The sequence below is a fragment of the Talpa occidentalis genome, unplaced genomic scaffold (genome assembly GCF_014898055.3).
Source record: "Talpa occidentalis isolate TD23 unplaced genomic scaffold, MPIMG_talOcc4v2.1 talOcc4.3, whole genome shotgun sequence".
In the NCBI taxonomy this organism is placed as follows: Eukaryota; Metazoa; Chordata; class Mammalia; order Eulipotyphla; family Talpidae; genus Talpa; species Talpa occidentalis.
This window is the reverse complement of record NW_023603184.1, coordinates 83,503,475-83,525,740: the sequence shown is the minus strand read 5'-3', so window position 1 is coordinate 83,525,740 and position 22,266 is coordinate 83,503,475. Positions and strand designations below refer to the sequence as shown.

At 35.3% G+C, this 22,266-nt stretch overlaps 1 protein-coding gene across 3 annotated transcripts in view; it reads right to left on the bottom strand.

Moving 5' to 3' along the window:
• The window catches only part of MBD5 (methyl-CpG binding domain protein 5), a 114,895-nt gene that overhangs the window by 50,334 nt on the left and 42,295 nt on the right, over positions 1-22,266 (bottom strand). For all 3 annotated transcript variants that reach the window (XM_037523303.2, XM_037523305.2, XM_037523304.2), the window contains exons 2-4: positions 15,063-15,236; positions 4,425-5,083; positions 953-1,055 (exon numbers count right to left, since the gene is read on the bottom strand). In XM_037523303.2, coding sequence (XP_037379200.1) covers positions 953-1,055; positions 4,425-4,537 — 216 coding nt within the window. In that variant the 5' untranslated portion in view covers positions 4,538-5,083; positions 15,063-15,236. The remainder of the gene's footprint in view (positions 1-952; positions 1,056-4,424; positions 5,084-15,062; positions 15,237-22,266) is intronic.

Sequence of the window (22,266 nt, the reverse complement as noted above, 5' to 3'; positions counted from 1 at the left end):
AAATACTCTCAAGTTTTTAAATGTAAGAAAAGCAACTTTATATAACTTAATTAACACTTGGGTTGAACTCACAGCTTTCAGGGGTAAAGAGTGAAAATTATTCCAATTCTAATATAGCTAAGATAAATATACAGAAAGGTATAATATCTGACAGTGGTCCCAATTTTAGATATTTCCTGATGTTCCAATACTACAATGACAGAGGAAGTACAACTGAAAAACCTTAAAGGCTGACATTACTATATATTAAATTTTTCTTTGACTTTATTACTATATTACCTTTTCATTGATTAAAAAAATCTGTTGCTATATCATTTCGAAATATTATTTACTATGTATGTTTGTAAGCTCTTTCAAATGCTTTCTTTTAAATGAGACACAAGTAAAAAGTAAAAAAGCTTTAGTTCTAAAATTAGCACTATGATAGACATTCAGAGAATAACGACATATGTTTATAATAAATAATATTTTATCACTTAAATCTCCTTTTTTTAACTTTTTACCTGCAAAGGAGTCAAAACAGTTTCATGCTTTGGTTAGGAGGGTTCAATTTTGTGATTCTAGGAATATTTGTGGAAGATTTAACACCAGTGGTATTAACATCAGCACTAAAAATATTGCAGATTGAGCAGTTACAGCAGTTCAAGAAGATATTGCATTATTAAATGTTGAGAATGAGTATAGCTCTAATAAAAAGATGCAAAAGATGTTATAATGAGATATTCAATATAAATGTAGGTGTGTCATGTTTGAAAATTAACTTAATTTGAACTATTTTCTATATTCTTTAAGCACTCCAAAATTGCATGTAAATGACATGTAACTAGATAAAAACTTTAAAATACATATAATTGAAGAAGTAATATAATAATGAAATACCAAACAAAGGAAAGCAAATATCTGAAATGTCTGAAAAATAAAAACTGCTGATAGATCTACTGTGAAATGTTACCTTGGGAAGAATAAGAGGACATTCCAAGCCACACTTGCATGTTCCGTCAGTAAGCAGGTATGTTTTAACCTGCTCCAAGCAAGATAACAAAGACCCACTGGGACTGTAAAAATAGTTTAAGAAAACATCAGGAAATAATTCTGACTGTACATACTTATGAAAAAAGACAAATTATAGTCTACTGCCCTTCTCAGGAAAAGCATTTTTTTGGGTCAATATTTATATTAGCTACTAAGCCCTAGTCTTTCACACTATCATTCCTTCTTTTGAACCCAAGTATTTCTCAGAAAAAAATACAGATCTTGATAGAAAATTAAACAAAAGTATCTTGAAAACAGAGTATAATAATGATGGGGGAAATGGTCTCCTAAAAGAAATGATAGAAGCAGACAAGAAAGGAACAAGAAAACTACATGAAAGTAATCATTATCATTTTACAAGATCTACTTTTTTTTTTTTTTTTTATATATATATATATTTTTTTTTTCTAGAGGCATGTCTTATTTATTTATTTATTATTTGTTTGTTTGTTTGGTTTATACATGCACTGGGTACAGTCAGAAGCGTGGGAGGGTGAGAGAATTCACCAGAGCCAGAGCGGGGAGCAGAGCAGGCAGAAGGACCGAAGTACACTGCTGAGGGGAGCAGCGGGCGGCAGGAGAGGTCTGCCGCCATGTGGGACCCTCCTCCGGTGGCCGGGTAGCAGCCGGGGATCGAACCGGCTGCAGAGGCTGCAGGCAGCTTCGCAACCCAGCGCTCAACCGCTGCGCCACCGGGGAGGCCCTACAAGATCTACTTTTAAAACTGTTAACACTGAAATTTAAAAACATGTTGGAGGAAAACCAGAAGGATACTAAGACTATAAAAATTGGAGCTAACAAATTATTCCCTTTAATGTTGGAGCTACAACCAAGATGTAAAAACAAGTTTCTCTTTTTTTTCCCCTTGACCAGGAGTTTCTCTGAAGATAGGTTAATGTGGCCAGTTCAAATGACAGTGAAGAGTCAAACTGTGCTGAGAGAGAGAGAAGTAGCTGTAGGTCAGGTAATTGGGTAATACTATGTCATGAGTCTTTGCGTCACAAAAGTCAGTATGATATATGAATTATTGATCAACTTCAACTTAGATGTCAGGATTTTGTATGAATGGGCAATATATAGACCTTTACTATTATTATGTTGATTTCACAACTTATCCACATATGATGCTTTGAAAATGTCATACTTTCCATTCAATATTTTTTTTTTTTAATTTATGACTATTTGCCAAAACCTTCACTTAAGCCTTTTTGGTAGAATTTATCTAAATACCCTACATTTTGTATACAAAGTATTACACTATTGGGGGTAGACTTTCTGCTTTTTACAAAACCATAGGTAGTAGTTTTGTATCTATAAACAAATGAGCTTTAAAATGCAATTCATATGTTATTTATGGACAATTGCAGAGGTGAGTTATACATGTAGAAAAAACTCAATCAAAATCCTCAACTTTGTCAACTTATTAATTTATTTAGGCTAATATTTTTTTTACATGATATGCAATGAATAATGAATCCTATATTACAGATTTGAGTTCCACCTCATCAATAGGAGCAATGAGATGTTTTTGGAAGTTTGGTAATTTTTTATAAAACTAAATCACCAAACAGTTATGTAAAGAATTAATGAATTTTGCAAAAACAAATGCCCTAACTTTTTATAGTTATAAAAAGCATACAGACTGAATCCTAGAGGAATTTAATTGTAAGATTAAACTTGAAGACAAGAATTCCTGAATTCTATTAGAGCACTCCTCTCTAGACACTTTAAAAACACTTCCTTTCAATCAGTCAGTTGGTTTCTTTCTCTCAGCTGTAGCTCTTTAATTAACTTTTGGGAGTAATAATTAATGTAAAAAATAGTTACAAGTCTTATGGCACAGATAAAGCTTACAAGATGGGAAGCAGGTGGGAAATTTAATGTGTAGCCTCAATGCCACCCTGAGGCAGGAACAGCTGGAGACTAACCTAAAAGTTACAAGCAAACTGCACATTGAAAAGGCAGCTACAGGAGGGTCAGCTATGTTTTCAAGTAGTGATTTAACCATTTATATACAGAGGAATCAAACCCATACTGGCTTAATTTACTCGAAGGTAAAATAATACCTTTTTTGGCAAAGTTAGTTTCTAAAATAATCTTATTACACAGATTTGATTTTTAGAATTCACACTAGTTTATAGTAACAGAAGTAAAGTCTAGTCAGACTTGGAAAATCATGAACAAGATAAATGAAAGATTCCCAAACTTAACGAAATATTAACTCTTAGCAATCTAAAAAGCTGACCTATCTTTCATAGGGATAAAAGTAAAGTAAAAAATTTATTAAATTATCAAGGTTTTAGAGTAATTTTAAGAATATATTTGCTTGTTACAAATCAGAACAATAAATGTGAATAACACTGACCATTTTGCTATATTGTTTATATAACAAAGTATTAGCAATGGGAACACGTTGGAAAAATAATGTGTTCTAATCCATCTTATTCACCAAGGAAGGAGCTCTACTTCCTGATCCCTTGTTCCAAGTAATGTAGGGCACATGTTTAATACTAAAGAAACAAAATACTTAAGTGCAAAATTTTAGTTTGTAATTAAATTTACCTCAAGAAACACCTTACATAAAACAAACAATGCAGGACAGAATCTGAACTGATTTTCTGAGTTGTTAGGGCTTGAAATCACTTGTGTTTAACAGAAAACACCTCATTCATAGAAATACATCTTTGCACAAATGGAGGCCTCTGTAGAAGCTGAGATAAAAATAACCACATTGAAAGTAATAGCATTTAAGGAAAGATGCATTGTGATTGCTTTTAAAAAGTTATGTCTATTTCTAATAGTTTCAAAATTACATTCAAAGAAAGATTTTTGGTATCTTAACCTTTCTTATGCTTACTGAAAACTACAAAGAAGGAACTTAGGTGCTAATTATTTAATAATAATACTAAAACTTCTTGCCAACAGTTCAGTTATTCCAATTATCTTGTTCTAGAAGAGATAATATGCCACTGAAATTTAAAAGATTAGGCTTTTGCATTTTATTTGTATGATTTTTACTTGTAAGATAAGAGCCATCTCCATCATAACTTTTTATTTTTTTTTACTATTACATGCAAGGGAATAGATTAGAAACTGTACAGAATAAATGGAGGAAATTACTTTTAGTTAATACCAGGCAATAAGATGTCTAATAACTGAAATACAAGCAAATGCATAAAATTCTCTCTAGAAACCTAAGGTAATTTACATTGCAAAATAGTACAGTACAGATCAAAACCACCTGACTATTTCTAGCATGAAGATAATTTATTTGACATTATTTCAGGTGCTGTTAGTCATGATATTTTGTTCCCTCAAAGAGGAACAAAGTCTACCTCCTTAATTTGGGGACTGCAAACTTGCAGGCAACACAGGTAGGAATAAGGGCTCACCTGACATAAAGCACTCCATTTTGATCCACACGTCGCTGCCAACCCACAGGAACTTGTATAGCTGGAAGACCTCCATCCTTGTCCCCTCCGTCACACTCCTTGCCTCCATTCATTTTCTGTGTCTGCTTGGGACTCTCCAAAGATATCAGCAATAAGATGATATCCTTATATTACAGAGCATTGTGGCCTTCAAAAATGGCCAATGCAGCACAGTTTTTCTCAGACTGTACAAAATGCATTGGGAAGCTTCGGCTCAGTTTGGAACCAAGTCCTTTAAATCTGCCATAGTGGGAAAAAATCAGTTTCCCATTATAAACTACATTAAATAACAAAATTTTATTCCTAGCGATGGTCTACATGGATAAAAATGAGTGCTTCTGATTAAGGAAAATCATATTTACCAATGCTGGTACCTGCCTGAAGTGGGGAGGGGAGGAGTGTAATGTTTTTAGTTGAACATTGATGTTAGACTAAATAAACTCTACTGCTTAGAAACTGGTCTCATTTTTTTCAATGTGAGTCAATTATTATTTCCAGGTACTACCCGCCTTTATAGGCCACATTCTTTACACTTTCTCTTCATCTTCCAAACTGAATTCAAGATGTTGCAGATTGGTTCCTCTGATGTTTTCATGTCTTCAAAATTCCAATAATGTAGCCTGAAACATACATAAATATGAAAATTATATATTTAATTTGAAAAACTGGGAGGCCGTATACTTGAAAATAGAATTGCTAATTGTACCAAAGCACTCTGATGTCCTCTGCCATCAAAATCATGAATCAAATTCAACTTGTTTTTTCTTCAAATTGATCTACTTACTCCAACTAAACAAATTCTTGCTCTTCACCACATGCAACTTTCTAATTATTAGAGATAGACTTATAATTATGGCATTACACATAAACAAACACAGAACTTCCTTCCAACTCACAATGAAAATACATCTATCCCTTCTTAAGACCTGACAACTGGAAACTTGTGTTTAGTCCAGTAACATTTTGATCACGCCTTAATTTTATATACCTTTTTTTTTTTTTTTACTTTTGTAATCATCATATTGATATAAAGAAGGAAAGGTTTCTTCTTTTAAAGGACGTTAACCCATTAACCTACAGTACTTTTCCAAGTATGAGAAGCTTTTCCCCCACTGTTATTGAATAAGTGGGAGTTGCTTTATGGTCTAGATTGATAAACTCCCTTTTATTAGGAGGTACTCTCTTAATTCCTTTATTGAGTCACAGGTGCTGTTGGGGAAGACATACTGGCTTCAAACAGCAGCAATTAATGTTGGTGTGCAATGCTTATAAGAAGTCATCCTAATGAAAAAAGGATGGAAAACAAAAATTTAAAAAGGTTTCATATTTAACTCTGTTTGAGAATGTGATGTTACAGTGGCTAGCATTATTTGGTGGGATAAAAAAAACCTTTTTTTAAAAAGATTTATTTATTTATTTATTCTTTAAAGATTTATTTTTATTTATACAAGAACTGGGTACAGGACAGAGGCATGGAAGGGTGAGAGCATTCACCAGAGACAGAGCGGGGAGCAGAACAGGCAGATTGACTGAAATACATTGCTGAGGGGAGCAGTGGGCAAGACAGGAGAGGTCTGCCGCGCCATGTGGGATTCTCCCTGGCTGGCCGGGAATCAAACCCACACTGCAGAGGCTGCAGACAGCTCCACAGCGCTGCGCTCAACCCGCTGTGCTACCTGGGAGGCCCTAAAGAGTTATTTTATTTATATAAGAGTTGGGGTACAAGCCAGAGGCATGGGAGGGTGAGAGGATTCACCAGAGACAGAGTAAGGAACAGAACAGGCTGACGGACTGAAAGCACTGCTGAGGGGAGCAGCTGGCGAGACAGAAGAGGTCTGCCACGTCATGTGGGAATCTCCCTGGCTGGTCGGGAATTGAACCCGTGCTGTAGAGGCTGCAGACAGCTTCACAGTGCTGTACTCAACCCGCTGCACCACCGGGGAGGCCCAGGATTAAAAAATCTTTTTATAGTCAACTTAATATATAACATGTGATTACATTATGGGACTCATGACACTACACTAAAGGATAAATGAAAAAACTTGTTCTAGTGTTATATGAGCAGGACTTGTGGTTTGTGTTAAAAATTTTAATTTCAGCTTCATAAATAGATTCAAATTATGCTATAACTCAAACAACTTAAGTGGAAGTGAGATGATATACTCTGGAAAACTGTTAAATGACTTAAGATTCATATAGAAATATTAATTTGAATAAAATTTGATACTATAGGTAATATTTTTAAATAGTCATGGATAAATTAATCAACAAATTCCAACAATGTAAACAGATCCATAAATCAACATTCCCAAATCAACATTCCTAAAGGTCTACCAATTTAAGTTAGCACCAAAACTTTTTTTTAAAACATCTTCAATGGGAAAGGAGGAAAATACCTTTTAGTAAGGGGCATCATATATTCAGGCATATGCCTTAGTCATACTCTTAGCCCTGAGACAGATTAAAGGTGCATAACAAAGTACATTTTCATTTAGCCGAAAGTCAAAAACCACAGTTCTGGCAAAAACAAACAAACAAACAAACAAACAAAAAAAAAAGGCAAAAAATTGTTGGGTAAAATTGGGGATATAAACAAAATTACCAAGTAATAACATCGTTGATAGTGTTTCAAGCTGGTAATAATTTCCATTGTTGGGCCTATTACACTGTATCCACAGTTCTCAAAAAAAATAATACAGGGGCTTCCCTGGTGGTGCAAGGGGTCAAGCTACTGCAGCACAAGTTCGATCCCCTGCCAGGGAGGTGACCCACATGGCACAGCAGACCTCTCCTGCCTAGCCCGCTGCTCCCCTCAGCAATGAATTTCAGTCAATCCGCCTGTTTTGCTCCTCACTCTGTCGCTGGTGAATCCCCCCACCTCTCGCCTATACCCCAGCTCTTCTATGCATAAATAAATAAATCTTTTAAAAAAATAATCCACTAGCATAGTGTTCTATTTCTGTTTTCCATTCACTGTCTCTTTAACCATGACTTCTGCTGATCACGTATGTTTATCCACATTTCATTCAATAGTCAGTGAGCAGGTGCTATGTACTGGGGTGCAAAGATGGTAAAATTCTACTTTATCTGAAGCCCATTTTAATGTGTGGTAGCTCATTGTGGAAGAAGATAAATGAAAGAGGGAGGGAGAAGTGGGAAGGATGGAGAGAGCAAGGAAGGGCCAGCCCCTGTTCTGAAGGAAATCCCAACACTAGTGGAAATTGTGAAAGAAATGCAAATTTTGTGCCATCTTGGACTCACAATTTGTCACACAGCAACAGACTCTGATGACAGAATCTGTTTTTTTTTTTTGTGGTTTCTTTTCATGCTTATATTATGATGCTGCTTTTACTAAAGAAATCTCTTCAGTGGTCTCTCATCATTAGATTGGACTGACTTTCACTTTTCCTACACTTGAGTTTTTGACCATTTTATACCCATTTTCTTTTCTTTTTCTTTTTTGTCTGCCTGCTTTGACATGTCAACTTCCCGGAGACTGGCTGGCTCACTTCATTAAGCAAGATGTGAACCTGCCAGATAATAACACTGGAGTGATCCTTGCCAATTACTCTCTCATATCTTAGTAATCAAAAATACAAATATCTGATGGGTGGCTTTTGCATAAGCTAGCAGTTCTCAAAGCATCTTCCTAGGACAAGCATCATTATTGTCAATAACACCCGGGAACTTGTTAGAAGTGCAAATTCACAGGGCAGATCTTAGACTTACTGAATTAGAAACTCAAGGGGGAAGTATTTTTTAATTTTTTTTATTTTTTAAACAACCCATCTCGTTGACTCTGATGTATGGTCAAACTTGAGAAACACTGATTTAGACTGATGCTTCTGCCTCCTTTCCCAGGATGTAGCCCATTTTCCATCTCCACATTATATGGGTAGACAGTCCTCTACTTCCTTTTGTTCCTGGGAGGGCCATTTTTATTTTGTTGATACCCCAGCCTTCCAAAGGCAGTCCAATTAATTATTAGGACCTTAAGAGTCCCTCAGAGAGCAAAGATGAAGTAACAATATAGTTATCATTTATTTGTTTATAAGTGGTACTAATTTTGCCAACATTCATTTTGTGAACTTGGAAAATTCAAAGATGTTAAAGATGAAAAAAATTAAACTGTAAAACTAACCACAACATGGTGGAATAGGGAGGTTTTAATAACCCTTTTCCCTAAGGACAACTAAAAAAACCCCTAAATATTGCTCATAGGAAATTTCACCAGTTCATTGTGAGGGGTGGGAGAACCGACTCAGTTATTTAATCAAGTTTGTGGCTCCCTGTGGTTGTACAACAGGAAGGAGAGGGAGTTGTGGCCAGGGTGCCAGCCATTTCACTTATCTGAACAAGCTGGGGTGTGGGCACAAACTGTGTGAGGGGAATCTTTTCAGTGAGAGTAGAGTGCAGACCTATATGGACACAGGAACTGGGACCTGGCTCAACTGTGGAGAAGGTGGCTGCTGCCAGCACAGATGGTGGAGTTCTATCACGTTCCTTCCAGGAGATTGGAGAGTGACCTGGGTATTGCCACACAGAGAAAAGGCAAGGAGGTGGAGCCTTAGAATTTGGGTTCTGAGGAGTGATCAGTGCCTGCTATGGATTAAAGAGAACAGGCAGTGTAAAATTCTCCACCTCCTATAGCTATTCTTCATTACTAAGACCGAGACTGAATCGTTGGACTCCAGCTTTCCATGCCCTCTCTTTCCCTTACCCACTACCAAGTTAAACAAAGAAGATAAACACAACTAAAGTCACAGTAACCCAGCACCAAAACTAAATATGGCAACACACATGCCTAGGAAACTAGGTGCATCTGAACACAAGGCAGAAAAACTGAAAAAGAACAAAAGTTCAGAGACCTATATAAAATTACACAGAATTTGAGGACCTAACAAAGATTTTAGAATAACAATCATAAAGACACTCAGTGAAGTCCTAGAAGTTCAACCAAATATAGTTTCAAAGTTGTAGAAAAGAGATCCAGGTTGCTAGGCAGAATTTTCTAATATACATATACACACATATACATACATTACATACATTATATGTATGTGTGTGTATATATACAGTTTATTTACTAACTTCCCTTTTGTGGACATAGTTTTTTTTTGCCTAAATTTTTGATATTTCACTTAAAATTATCTGTTAAAATACAATTGCATAATTTTAAAGTTCTTAATAAATTTCTTAAAGTTCTAGGAGGTAGTTTCAAGAAAACATTTTGGTTCTTTTTTTCTCAAACTTTTGAAGCCCATACATTCCTTCTTTTGCTAAATATTAACACTTATTCTATTTGCCCCCAAGATTCTGATATCATTATTTTCCATATAGATCTAGCAATTAAGATTTAGTCAAGCTTTATTTTTATATTTTGCATTGTAAAAACAAGAGTTTCTCTTCTTTTCCAAAGTTAACACAAAAAGTCCCACATCCATAACAGCTTCTCTTCAACTGTCTGCAAGATTCCATTACAACCTGTACCTGATTTATATGGCTTGGTTAAGCCCAATAAATATACAGGTTAAAACAGAAAAGATAATGTGCTATGAAAGCCTCCACCACTACCTAGTACTCAGGCTAAAGGATAGATCTAATATTTAGGACATAATTAAAAAATTTTTTATAAGCAATTCTAGCAGCAATAATAATTAAATAAAAACAATAGAGTGTGTACGTATGTATGTTCTGAAGAGGATATATGCCAATAGCTCTACTTCCTTTTCTTTTAAAGTTTTTTTTTAAAGATTTATTTATTTACTTACACAAGAACCAGGGTGCAGGCCAGATGCACGGGAGGGTGAGAGGACTCACCAGAGACAGAGTGGGGAACAGAACAGGCAGATGGACAAAAATACACTGCTGAGGGGAGCAGCATGCGAGACAGAAGAGGTCTGCTGTGCCATGTGGGTATCTCCATGGCAGGCCGGGAATCAAATCCCTGATGCAGAGGCTGCGGACAGCTGCACAGCGCAGTGCTCAACAGCCTGTACAGCCAGGTGAGGCCCTCTATTTCCTTTCAAATAGAAGTTAGTCTATGAGAACTGGATTTTGTGGAAATGAATTTTGGTTTACTTGTTAACATTGGCTTCTGACCATTCAGAATGTAAGTTAAAGTCATCTCCTCAGAGACTATACTATAAACTCTTAAGTACTCTCTTATATTTTGGTAATTCATTACTGCCTGTTTATTATCCAATTTTTCTCTTATTATTTATTAATCTCTCCCTATAGGAACATAAAACTCCCCCAGGGAAGGGACCTTCTCTCTCAAGTTCCTGCCTATATTTCTAGTTTTGGGATAGTACCTGACCTACAGCAGATGCTCAAGTATTTCGTGAAGACTAAGTATATTCTACTTAGTCACTATAATTTTATATTGTGATTTCACCATGTAGGCTTATAAAATTTTAGTATCATGTCTCTAAAATGAAAGAGAGGTTTTTAAAAGAAAGTTAGGAGAAACCAGTGAGTACTGAAGTTGACAAAATATGTAAAATTTTGCTGTATATTTTTCCCTAACAATCTCACAATCTCTGAGTGATAATTTCTGTATAGAAAAAATATTCGAGGACTTTTAAGAAAATTTATACACACACACACACACATACACACACACGCATTAACTGGATTAACTAAGGAACCACTAATTAATAATGCAACAGTATAAAAATTAAACTATTTCAGCAGGATGCTAATTCATGCAATAGACCTTTTTTTTTCAATTTGCTATACTGACATTTTTGTAACCTAAGAATAAAGTCACACATTGTGGAGTGTGAGATGTATATTTAAAAAATTATTTCCAAAGTACCATAAAGACTACATTTCAGAGATAGGACATCATGAAAAAAAGTAGTTACTCCTCATGAAACTTTCTGAAAGACATCAACTGTCATAAATCTTCCTATTACACAAACTGTATTAGTAGTAAAAATAATAGCTTGATTGTTGAGTCATGTCATTTTATGAGTAAAATCTATTCAAAGTAAAGTAAAATCTATTAGGTGTAAAATCTATTTTACTAGTAAAATCTAGTAAAATTTATATTTATAATGACATCACACATTGAACTTGTGCTCAGTAGGGCATTTGATTACACAGTAGGACCAAATGAAAGCCCAATGAGCTATTAACTGAAAAAGATCATATAAATTAGGTAAATCACCAATACTTAATATGCTGGTATTTATAAATTTAAATCATTAACACTTATTTTTAAATTATGTTTATAAACTTAGCTTATGAAATATTTAAAATGAATGAAGAATCCATGCTGTTCTTTTTGCAAGAGTCAATGTTTCATGTTCTCCAATTGAGAACTTGTCTCACATAAAACCTATCTCTATACTTAAATTCCAATGCACACGCAACATATATAATTGAATTAAAATATAGCATCAGCATTAGCATTTTGGAGCATGTATGAGTGGATACTACATAATTATCTTTGATTGGATAACAAATGATATAATCTTTCCATCACTATTAGTTAGATTAAGCTTGTTAGAGTAACCCTAAATGACTTTTCCCCTTTGTAATTCTTTCTCTGCATATCAATTATTCTAAGGGCTCCTTCACAGTACATAGCTAGCCCCTCATTCATCCTTCCTGTTTCTCCTTTTATTGAAGCTACTCGTTTTTATCTATGAGCACACTTATCTTACAGTTCTTTCATTTTTTTAAAACCTAGATTCATAGTTTAGCTCCATTTTCACTCTGGTTATAATTTCCACTTGGTTCTTCTTTTAATCATACAGCCAACACTTCCAAAACATATCTCAGATACATCCTTTGTAAGATACCTAATGCTTCTTTCAGGTTCTACTTATTCACCCCAAATTATCCCCATATTCACATTTCTATTTGTTTTATATAGTTGTATCGGGATACATTAAACATATTTTTTTCTGCCTGGATCAATGAAGTTTTTTAGTTCCAATGCCTCCACCCTTTAAATTTAGAAAAGTAAAAACATTTGTAATTTGTGAAGTATCCCAGACTACAACATATGGAACAGGGCTGAGCTGGCCCAGCCACCTTACAGAATCATGAGTATTATTTCAAATAGTCAAAAACTGCACTGAAATCAACCTGAAAGTCTATAGTTGATTTTATAGACTTTCAATTACACCATTGAGAAGTGATGCAGTTCTACCCTTTATTAGCTTGTGATTGTAGGTAAGTTTTAAAATTTCTTTCCTTCTGAAATGATTATAACCTTATGGGATTATTCTGGGGATATAACAAGAACCTAACGCAAAATAAATATCCAAGTTGTTGTTTATACATGTTATAGAAAATTTAATAGCACAGGGAAAACTCATGATACTGTCAGGTGAAAAAACACATTACAAAGTTACAGGTGGAATTATAAATCTTCATATATAAAAATGTTACTATGTAGATATAGGAATAGAACTAGGCACTCCTTCCAGTAGTTGTCTAGGGACAGTAGGAACATGAGTATTTTAATTTTCTCCATTTTCAAAATCTTCCATAACAAAATATATTGGCTCTATAACCAAGAAAAGCATTTCCAAAAAATTAATGTTATATACCTAGAATAATTGATTTTTACTCATCTTCAAAACATTAGGGAGGCTTTTAGGGGGGTGGGGGGCGGAGGGGAAGGATTGGGGTCAGAATGGGGCGTTTGCAATTGTATGGGGGAATATAAAAATAAAATTTAATATTAAAAAAAAAAAAAAAAAAACATTAGGGAGGCTTTTAAATGGAAGTAGTCATAAGCTTTGTGGATAGTACTATGCTCTTATTTCTCTTTTTTGTTTTAGTCAAGTAGAGAAAAAGGTATGAGGAGTAAGAATGGGCAGCATTTACCCGGATGATCTAAATACTAGAAAGAAAAATGAAGGTTATTCCTTTGATGGATTCTAAAATGACTCAAGGCATTTCTTATATTAAATGTTTTATTAATTTATTTTATTATTATATATCTTATCTTTTTATTTAAAATACTATCTCCTGTCCTAACTCTTATTATTCACTAAACTAACTCCTACTTATCTCAGTTGAAATGCCACATCCTCAGAGAGACGCTCCCTAGTTTCCCCAAAATCTCCAAGTCTAAATTGGGTTCGCTTTATAATTTTCCCTGTGATACTCAGTAATTCACATATACTACACATAACTGAGTTTTTCTTTGGGTTTGCCATTCTCCATGACTGTAAAGAAAACACAATTGAGAACAGTTAACTTCAAGTTAGTTTCCCTTTGTACCTTTAAAATTATATAAGGAAGTGAAAAATAAGTGTCTGTATGCATATATAGAATAAGGGTCTGTATGCATATATAGAAAATACTTAAAAGTCAAAAAGTGACAATCACCAGTTCCCAAATACAGACACTTAAAAAAAAGTTTAGAGAAATGTTTTAAAGTATAGTTACAAGTAGCATCAAAAAAATCTATTAACTAATTGATAAAATGTATAATTCTGTAGAAAAATTATTTATGCTCTATAAATATTTATGCTCTATTTCTGTATATTAGCCACCAGCATAGTGTGCTATTTTTACTTTTCTATAGTTTAATGAAATTTATCATAGGGAATATTCATAAAAAGTATTTGTCTCATTTACATAATCTATTTAAGAGTGTACAAAAGCAAGTTTAATGGATAATATTCACATCTTATGTGTGCATTACTGATATTATAACTATTCAAGATGCAGCTCAATATATACACGTCAAATCATTGTTGAAAAATGCATATTATTTTTTCCAAAACTGTACTAAAAATGAAACAATGTGAGTTATGCCCATTTGGGGCTGTGCAATTTATTGAAATGATTGTTATTTATGTGCTCTTCTACTATAAAAATGTTTAACACTCTTTAATTCACCTGGCAGTGGAGAAATTATAGTCAATTCTGTAGAGAGGCAATGATAACTGCTAATAACACTGAAAATCAAGTCACTTTTAAAGTAAAAAATTGGAAGACTCCTCAGCCATTGAAGAGATCTACCCCATATCATTGTCTTTAAATATGTATAAATATCTAGGCATACTCAACTCCAATCTATGTCTCCAGCAAGCATAATTAAATGTAAAAGACAAATACAATCTAATAAATTGTGTGATAAGGTCTTTCAAAAAGCAAGAGGAGAATGATAGTGTGGCTCTAGAAATAAGCTAGAGTCCTAAGCTCCATGAAATTAATGTTCTTTTACTGTTGTTCAGGTAGTTTCACAATACCCGCAGATGTTTAGTGGTGGAATAGGAAAAGTTTTTCAAGGAGACTCCATTCAGTGTTAGACCGTTCACTGGAATGCTGAGGGTAGCAGAGAAAATGTAGCAGCCAAAGAAAATAAATGCACAAAATTCTCAGGTTGGAGAGGAAGGGTTTCAAGGCATAGAGTATTTTGAAGAATATACTAAAAGCAAAATCTATAGAAAATAAAGTCTCTAATATAACAAATACGTAAACGAAATATAAGACCCAGTTACAAAAGTAGGGCTATGGGCCACAATCCCACCTGCAGAAATATTTTGAAAACAATAATGAAAGTGAGTTAGTTAACAATGTTTAAATTAGAAGATTTCACATGAAAATTTGCATTTCCTGCTTTACCTGGGAAACTGGATACTGTGGTAACACTAGGTCAACATTCCTGCCTTGCAACAATTATCTGGAATGGAGCAGTGGCTGTGCCTTCACAAAGGACTTGGCTCTCCAGTTCACTGCAGTGGTTTCCTGCTTCATTCCCACCAGCCTGGAGTCTGTAGGTACTTGGGTTTCCAACCTCTGAAAGAGAAAGACCCCTGAGATAAGGATTGAAGGACTGATTGTGGTACTAGATAGGAGGTATAACTTATTATTTTTTAATGACCATCTAACCTATACTTCAGTTTCTTCACAATGGTGGAGGATGAATTCTCAGTAGATCATCATGCATTATTAGCATGTGTGGGAGAGTCAGTATGCCAGCTAAAAGCCGCAAACACACAATTAACTTTCTTTGTGGAACTGAACTGACAGAGACTGTGATCATTCTTGAGTTAGAGGAAGCAGAAGGCACAGAGAATTCTCATCCAACTTCAATCCCCCCTCCCTCCCTCCCTCCCTCCCTCCCTCCCTCCCTCCCTCTCTTTCTCTTTTTCTTTCTTTCTTATCATTAGCAATACTACATTATCATTATGCCATTAACTTATGTTGGGATCAAAGAATCAAGGAATCAAATTGTACATTGCCATAATTAAGAGTTATAACATGCCATTTACCCCTTGATTTTTAAAATTGTTTTCTTTAGCAAATAAGAAAAAAAAATTATAAGGGCTTTCAACAGTGTACTCTAGCCCTTACTAACCTAACCTTTACTTTGTTTTTTCCTACTCATCAGGGAGGATACTGACAAGTTTCTTGGGTCAGTTCAACTCATTTTGTTCTATTTCCACGATAACTGGACAACCATTTGATTATTTAGTGGATTTCATAGGTGCTTTGAAATCATTAAGTTAGATAGCAGTTACAACAGTCAATGGAAATAATACCAGTCAACAGAAAAATACAGTTACCTGACTTATAAATTAATTTCTTGTAAATATGGATGGTCTGTATCAGATTCTATAGGACTGCTACCCTTGCTATTCAATTCCTTTTTAAATTGGAAGAGTAAGGACCACATCCTGGACCACAGTCACTCTTGAGGGTGCACCTCCACTTTCAAGGTCTTTCTTGATAGTAAGCCTTTCTCTTTTTCTTTTTGATTTTGGGCCAAAGCAAGACAGGGGGATGTCTAGGGCAGGGTGCAGCAAAGAGCTGGAACATTTCCTATCCCCAGAGAGCAGCTAGGAGAGACAAAGGAACAACTAAGGGATATGGGACCAAAGGGGGGTGCGTGTGTGTGTGTGTGTGTGTGTATCTATATATCTATCTGAGCACAAAAGTACTCCAGTTAATGTTAATGTTTCTAGTACTACATGTGAAGCACTGTTATGGATACTAGGCTCAAATATAGCAGAATTCCCATCTCAAGCTTACTTCCTGGCAGGTGGAAGGTGGGGAGTTGGGCAGTTAGGTAAACAGGTAATTATAACACTGAATGATACTGGTTATGGTAAGTGTGGAGTGACAAATTAGCACAAAGAGCCAGTTCAGCTTTCAGCAGTAAGAGAGGGAAGTGGAGGCAGGATTCGTTTAATGATACACAGAGGTTAGACAGGCAAAGAAAGGTTTGTGGAAGACCTGCAATATCACCTAACCCATGCAAATGAGCTTAATGCCAAAAGATTAATATCGAAGATTTTAAATTTCTATCTGGTTATAACAATTCCAATATTGTACTCATTTTTAGCTGGTAAGCATGCATAAAGGTCTCATTTGTCAGACCTTTTAACCTTGAGATGTGATACAGCATTAATAAATATTTTCCACAGGAAAATCTGGATGCCTGTTTGATGCCTGAAATAGAAAATGACTTGATATCTAGATACACAAACATTGTTTTCTAGAAGAAATACTATTAAAGAACGATGATTCACTTCAATAAGAAAGTAATCTTATATGTGAGCACATTGAAAGCAGAAGCTAAAAGAGACAAGAATATGGATGAGGGAGTCATTCTGCCAACAGGCAGAAGTAATAAGGAATTACTTCCTTATAAAGGAAGTAATTCAAAACTGAAGTATATCCTTTAATAAAGGAAGTCCATATGTGATGAAAATAAGATGACTATTGTGTTAGTTATTTTAGTCAAATGTAGAAATAATATTAGCTGACATATATGTTACCGTCTTCTGGGAACTGGACTGTGTATTTTATAAATACATATATAAACTCATTTAATCCTTGTGACAATTGTAAGAGTACAAGTAATATTGCTTTTTCTTTTCTAGAACTGAGGAAACTGAGGCAAGAGAAATTAAGTAATTCACCTTTTAATTCCTTTCTGATAATTTAATCTCCCTTTATTACTTTACTTTTTTCTTCTTAGTATTTATCACTATTTTTTTCTATTTACCCTATTTATGTATCTCTCCTCTGACAAATATGTAAACTCCATGAACACATGAGTATACTAGTCATCATAAAAAAAAAACTATGCTATTTTTTGCTTTGTTTTCAATAGGTTCTCAATAACTGACTCTGTGTTACTACATTTTCACTTCTTAATAGCACAGGACTCTCTATACAAGATAGAGCAAAATATATTTGCTGAGTGAATGATGAGCACAATTAATCAGTAAGTGTATTCTGAACCCTTGCAATGCTCAGTATTGTATTCATCACTATAATGTAGGGAGCTACAAAATACCATCAGTGTTCTCAAAGAAACTAACACTTAGAAATGGGTAGAAGCACTTCCATTTTTCAATCATCTAAGTGATAACTAAAAATGCTTATTCACCACCCCATCTCCCAACACACCTTATTATATCCTGCTTCATTAACCTTTCTTGGAAATAACATAACCATTCACAACTCAATACCCATTCACATGTTGTTCCCTGGGCATAGAAAGATTTTCTCCCACGTTCTTATTTTTTTTCTTTTTCTTTTTTTTTTTTTTTGGTGTAGAAGAACTGGGGGTGTAGGCCAGAGGTGTGGGGGAGGGGGAGGGAGAGGGGGAGGGAGATTGTGAGAGGATTCACCAGAGACAGAGTTGGGAGCAGAATAGGTGGATTTACTAAAATACACTGCTGAGGGAGCAGGGGAGTGGGGCAAATTTCTGTTGCGCCATATATGGTGTTAGTTCTCTCGCCAGGGATGAAACTCAGGCCACAGCCATAGAGCTGACAGTGCTGAGTTTTAATCCCTAGGCCAAAAGGGAGGTCCGCTCTTCCCAAATGTTTTTTTTTTTTTTAAGATTTGTTTATTTATTTATACAAGCACTGGGTACAGTCAGAAGCACGGGAGGGCGAGAGAATTCACCAGAGCCAGAGCGGGGAGCAGAACAGGCAGAAGGACCGAAGTACACTGCTGAGGGGAGCAGCGGGCGGCAGGAGAGGTCTGCGCGCCATGTGGGACCCTCCTCCGGTGGCCGGGGAGCAGCCGGGGATCGAACCGGTGCTGCAGAGGCTGCAGGCAGCTTTGCAACCCAGCGCTCAACCGCTGCGCCACCGGGGAGGCCCCCAAACGGTTTTTTTTTTAAAGAGTTATTTGCTCATGCATACAAGATCCAGGGTACAGGCCAGATGTGGGGGAGGGTGAGAGGATTCACCAGAGACAGAGCAGGGAACAGGCAGACTGACTGAACAGCTTCACAGCATTGTGCTCAACTATCTGCGCCATCAGGGGAGGCCCTTTCCCAAATTCTTTTTTTTTTTTTATAAAAGATTTATTTATTTATGCATATAAGAACTGGGGTACAGGCCAGAGGTGTGGGGGGTGAGAGGATTCACCAGAGACATAGTAGGGAATAGAACAGGCAGATCTACTGAAATACACTGCTGAGGGGAGCAGCAGGCGAGTCAGGAGAGGTCTGCTGCGCCATGTGGGTAGCTCCCTGGCCGGCTGGGGATCGAACTTGTGCTGCAGTGGCTGTGGACAGCCTCATAGGTTGCGTCTTAACCCCTTGTGCCACCTTCCCCAAATTCTTAAAGCAACCTTCTCTTCTTTAATTAAACTCCAGAAATGACTCTTCCATGAAGACTCCAGCTTAGAATTACCAAGCTAATAGTTCCTTCCTCTCTCATTGTACCATGTTGGTTACACCTATGTAATAGCACTTATGACACCCTGCTTTATATATTATATACTCATTCCTGGTTTCATACATCTTTCTGTTTGTGATTCAAAATACCAGGTACATGGTATGCAAACAGAATATTTGAGTTCAATTATTTTCACACCTTTCAAAATATTAAAGAATGTTTTTTACTCTCCTAAAATATAATTATAAGTAGAAAAGTTCTTGTTAGTGATAATGATAAAACTGCTGATGTACACAAGGTAGCTAACTGTAGGTGTGTAATCAATCAAAACTGATTGCAGGCTGGATAGAATCTACTTTTCTTATTTTATTTTCAGCACAATTTCTAGATTCAGGGAATGTCTCCAGTACTAGGAGAACACCTGTCACACAGAAAATTACTTGTTGAATAAATAAAGGAATGCTTGTATGCAAACCATATCATTAAATGCTAAACGACATGGCATAAATGTACCATAGGAAATCACAGATGAGGTAACAAAATAGGGAGAACAGTGAACTAAGGGGTAGGACGTTTGCTATCTGCAATTTTCTAGCAGTATAACTTAGAGTGAGACACTTAACTGAACTTTAGTTTTTCAATTTGTAAATTAATGGATTATACCAGACCAGCAGTCTTCAAAATATTTATTTGTAGATCTCTTTTGTCTAACAAAATCCTAATGGAACTTCCATTATATAAAACAGAAAGAGATTTGTTAATAACAGTTTACTTTATAAGTCCTAATTATAATATCATTTATTAAAATTTATCAATAAGGGTGGACTATTTTGATTAATGAAAAGTATGACGTATGGGTGACAGTTGTAATTTTATGTCATTTTCACCAACAGATTTATTTCTGTATTGTTTTGGCTTTATAACACTGAGACAATTCTTATTACCCCAGAAAATCTATTGCAAATGGCACCTTTTTAAAAAGAACTAATTTGACTTTGGCAATATTACTATCTCTGCAAATAAAATGGTCTAGAAATTTGAAGGAAGATCTTGTATCCAAAAGTAAATGACTATATCTAATCACATTACTCTTGTTCTTGTCATGAATATAAACTATGGGCAAAAACCTACCCGAAATGTTAATTAAGCAAGAAAATTTCCTTTAATACAATATTATCACATTAGTTTGTTATAGCAAAACTGTTAATGAGTGATAAGGATACATGCCAGCAAGATGTAGCTCTGTCTTGCTTGCATTTGTTCAAAGAATGAACACATGCTGCAGCAATACCCTTGCATAATTTGATCTGGAGATATAATAATGGACTCAAGTTTTTAAAAATGCCAGCTGAAAATTTAAAAATAAAAATGCATACTCATGAGATGTTCAAATATCTACATGAAAACCGATTGCAAAGCTTTAGTCAGCAGTCCATATAAATATATAAACTCACAGCACAGTTTATTTTTGTTTCATGATGTGTTCATGTGTTACAATTTGGTATAACACATTTGAGTGTGCATGTTATTTTTATAACAGCTTTAAACACTTAATATATTTTTAAACTTTAAATTTGTGTCTGACATTTGGAAAACTGATGAACCTTTGAGCTGAATGTTTTTCTGATTCTACCATTCCTATACAAGCTAGAAGAGCAAGAATTTATATAGATGATTCCAGTTTTTTTAACCTAGTCTTATATATGTTACTGAGATAAGAGATTCACAGGATAGTGAAGAACCTGATTATATTGAAGTGGAGAACTTGTATGAGGGAGTATCATAAACACGGTTTTTAAAAACATGTCAGTATTCTTACTGTAGGGTTAATCTCTATGCATATAAGCTAAAAAGGTTTTGATATCATAAATCCATAACATATTTAATATAAGCAATGCTGATCTAAAGGTATCTTAAATTATACATGCAATTTCACTCCTATGTAGTTATTTTCTGATAATGATGTATTCTGATTAGAACCTCAGAGGAAACCCTCTTTTTTTTTTTTTTGTGGGACCCCTGCAGGTGGCTGGGGATTGAACTGGTACTGCAGAGGCTGTGGGCACCCTTGCAACCCAGCGCTCAACCGCTGCGCCACCAGGGGAGACCCCTCGGAGGAAACCCTCTTAACTTACATCCATATAAACAAATTGCTAAATGGAAAAAAAAAAGCATTTTAAAATAGAGAAATGTTTACCTCTGTTCTTATCAGTTGAATTGTATGCTAAGTTTAGCTGTATTTTTCCAAAGTTCTAATTTAGTAAAATGTTTTATAAATTGACAAAATATAAGTATGAAAAGAAAAATCACCATTTCTATAAAAATTGAGTTGAAAACATAGCTTTTATTTTTATTTTTCATTATTTTAAAAAATTTTATATATTTTTTACATCATATTTCATTTTTGCACAATGTATGCATTTTCATCTTGGTTATAGTCCCCGTACAATTCTCACCCCCCCTTGTTTTGATTCTACTCCTCCCCCCCACTCCCGTAGTGTGTCTCTGGTTTATAGTTGTTTGATTTTGATTTTTACTTTATTAAAATTAGTCTTTCCTGGTCCCTTACTTAGGTTTTAATACCAGTATCTTAAAAAATGAGGTCAGACAACAAGAGAAAGAGAAGGAACTTGGGGAAGGGAAATTCTAAAAATTTGAAAAATTTTGCATTTAGGTCATTTTGAAAGTGTCTTTCAGTTCTTGCCCCTCTCCCAGGTTAAAAAAAAATGGGGCCTCCCTGGTGGTGCAAGGGGTTAAGACACAGCACTATGAAGCTATCGGCAGTCACTGCAGCACGAGTTCGATCTCTGGCCAGGGAGGTGACCCACATGGTGCAGCAGACCTCTCCTGGCTTGCTCGCTGCTCCCAGTGTACTTCAGTCAATCTGCCTGTTTAGCAGTGTACTTCAGTCAGTCTGCCTGTTCTGTTCCCCACTCTGTCTCTGGTGAATCCTCTCCCCCACCCCCCGAACACCTCTGGCCTATACTCCAGTTCTTGTATGTATAAATATATAAATCTTAAAAAAAACTGATGACACATTATTGGTGTAAAGACAATGCTATACGTCAAAAAGTAGATTTACAATTGGAGAAAGGCTTTGATCTAAAAAGATAGATGACTGAATACACATTTACATGTAAGTTAAAACAAAATGCTTAATTACAGGAATTTTTATTACTCTC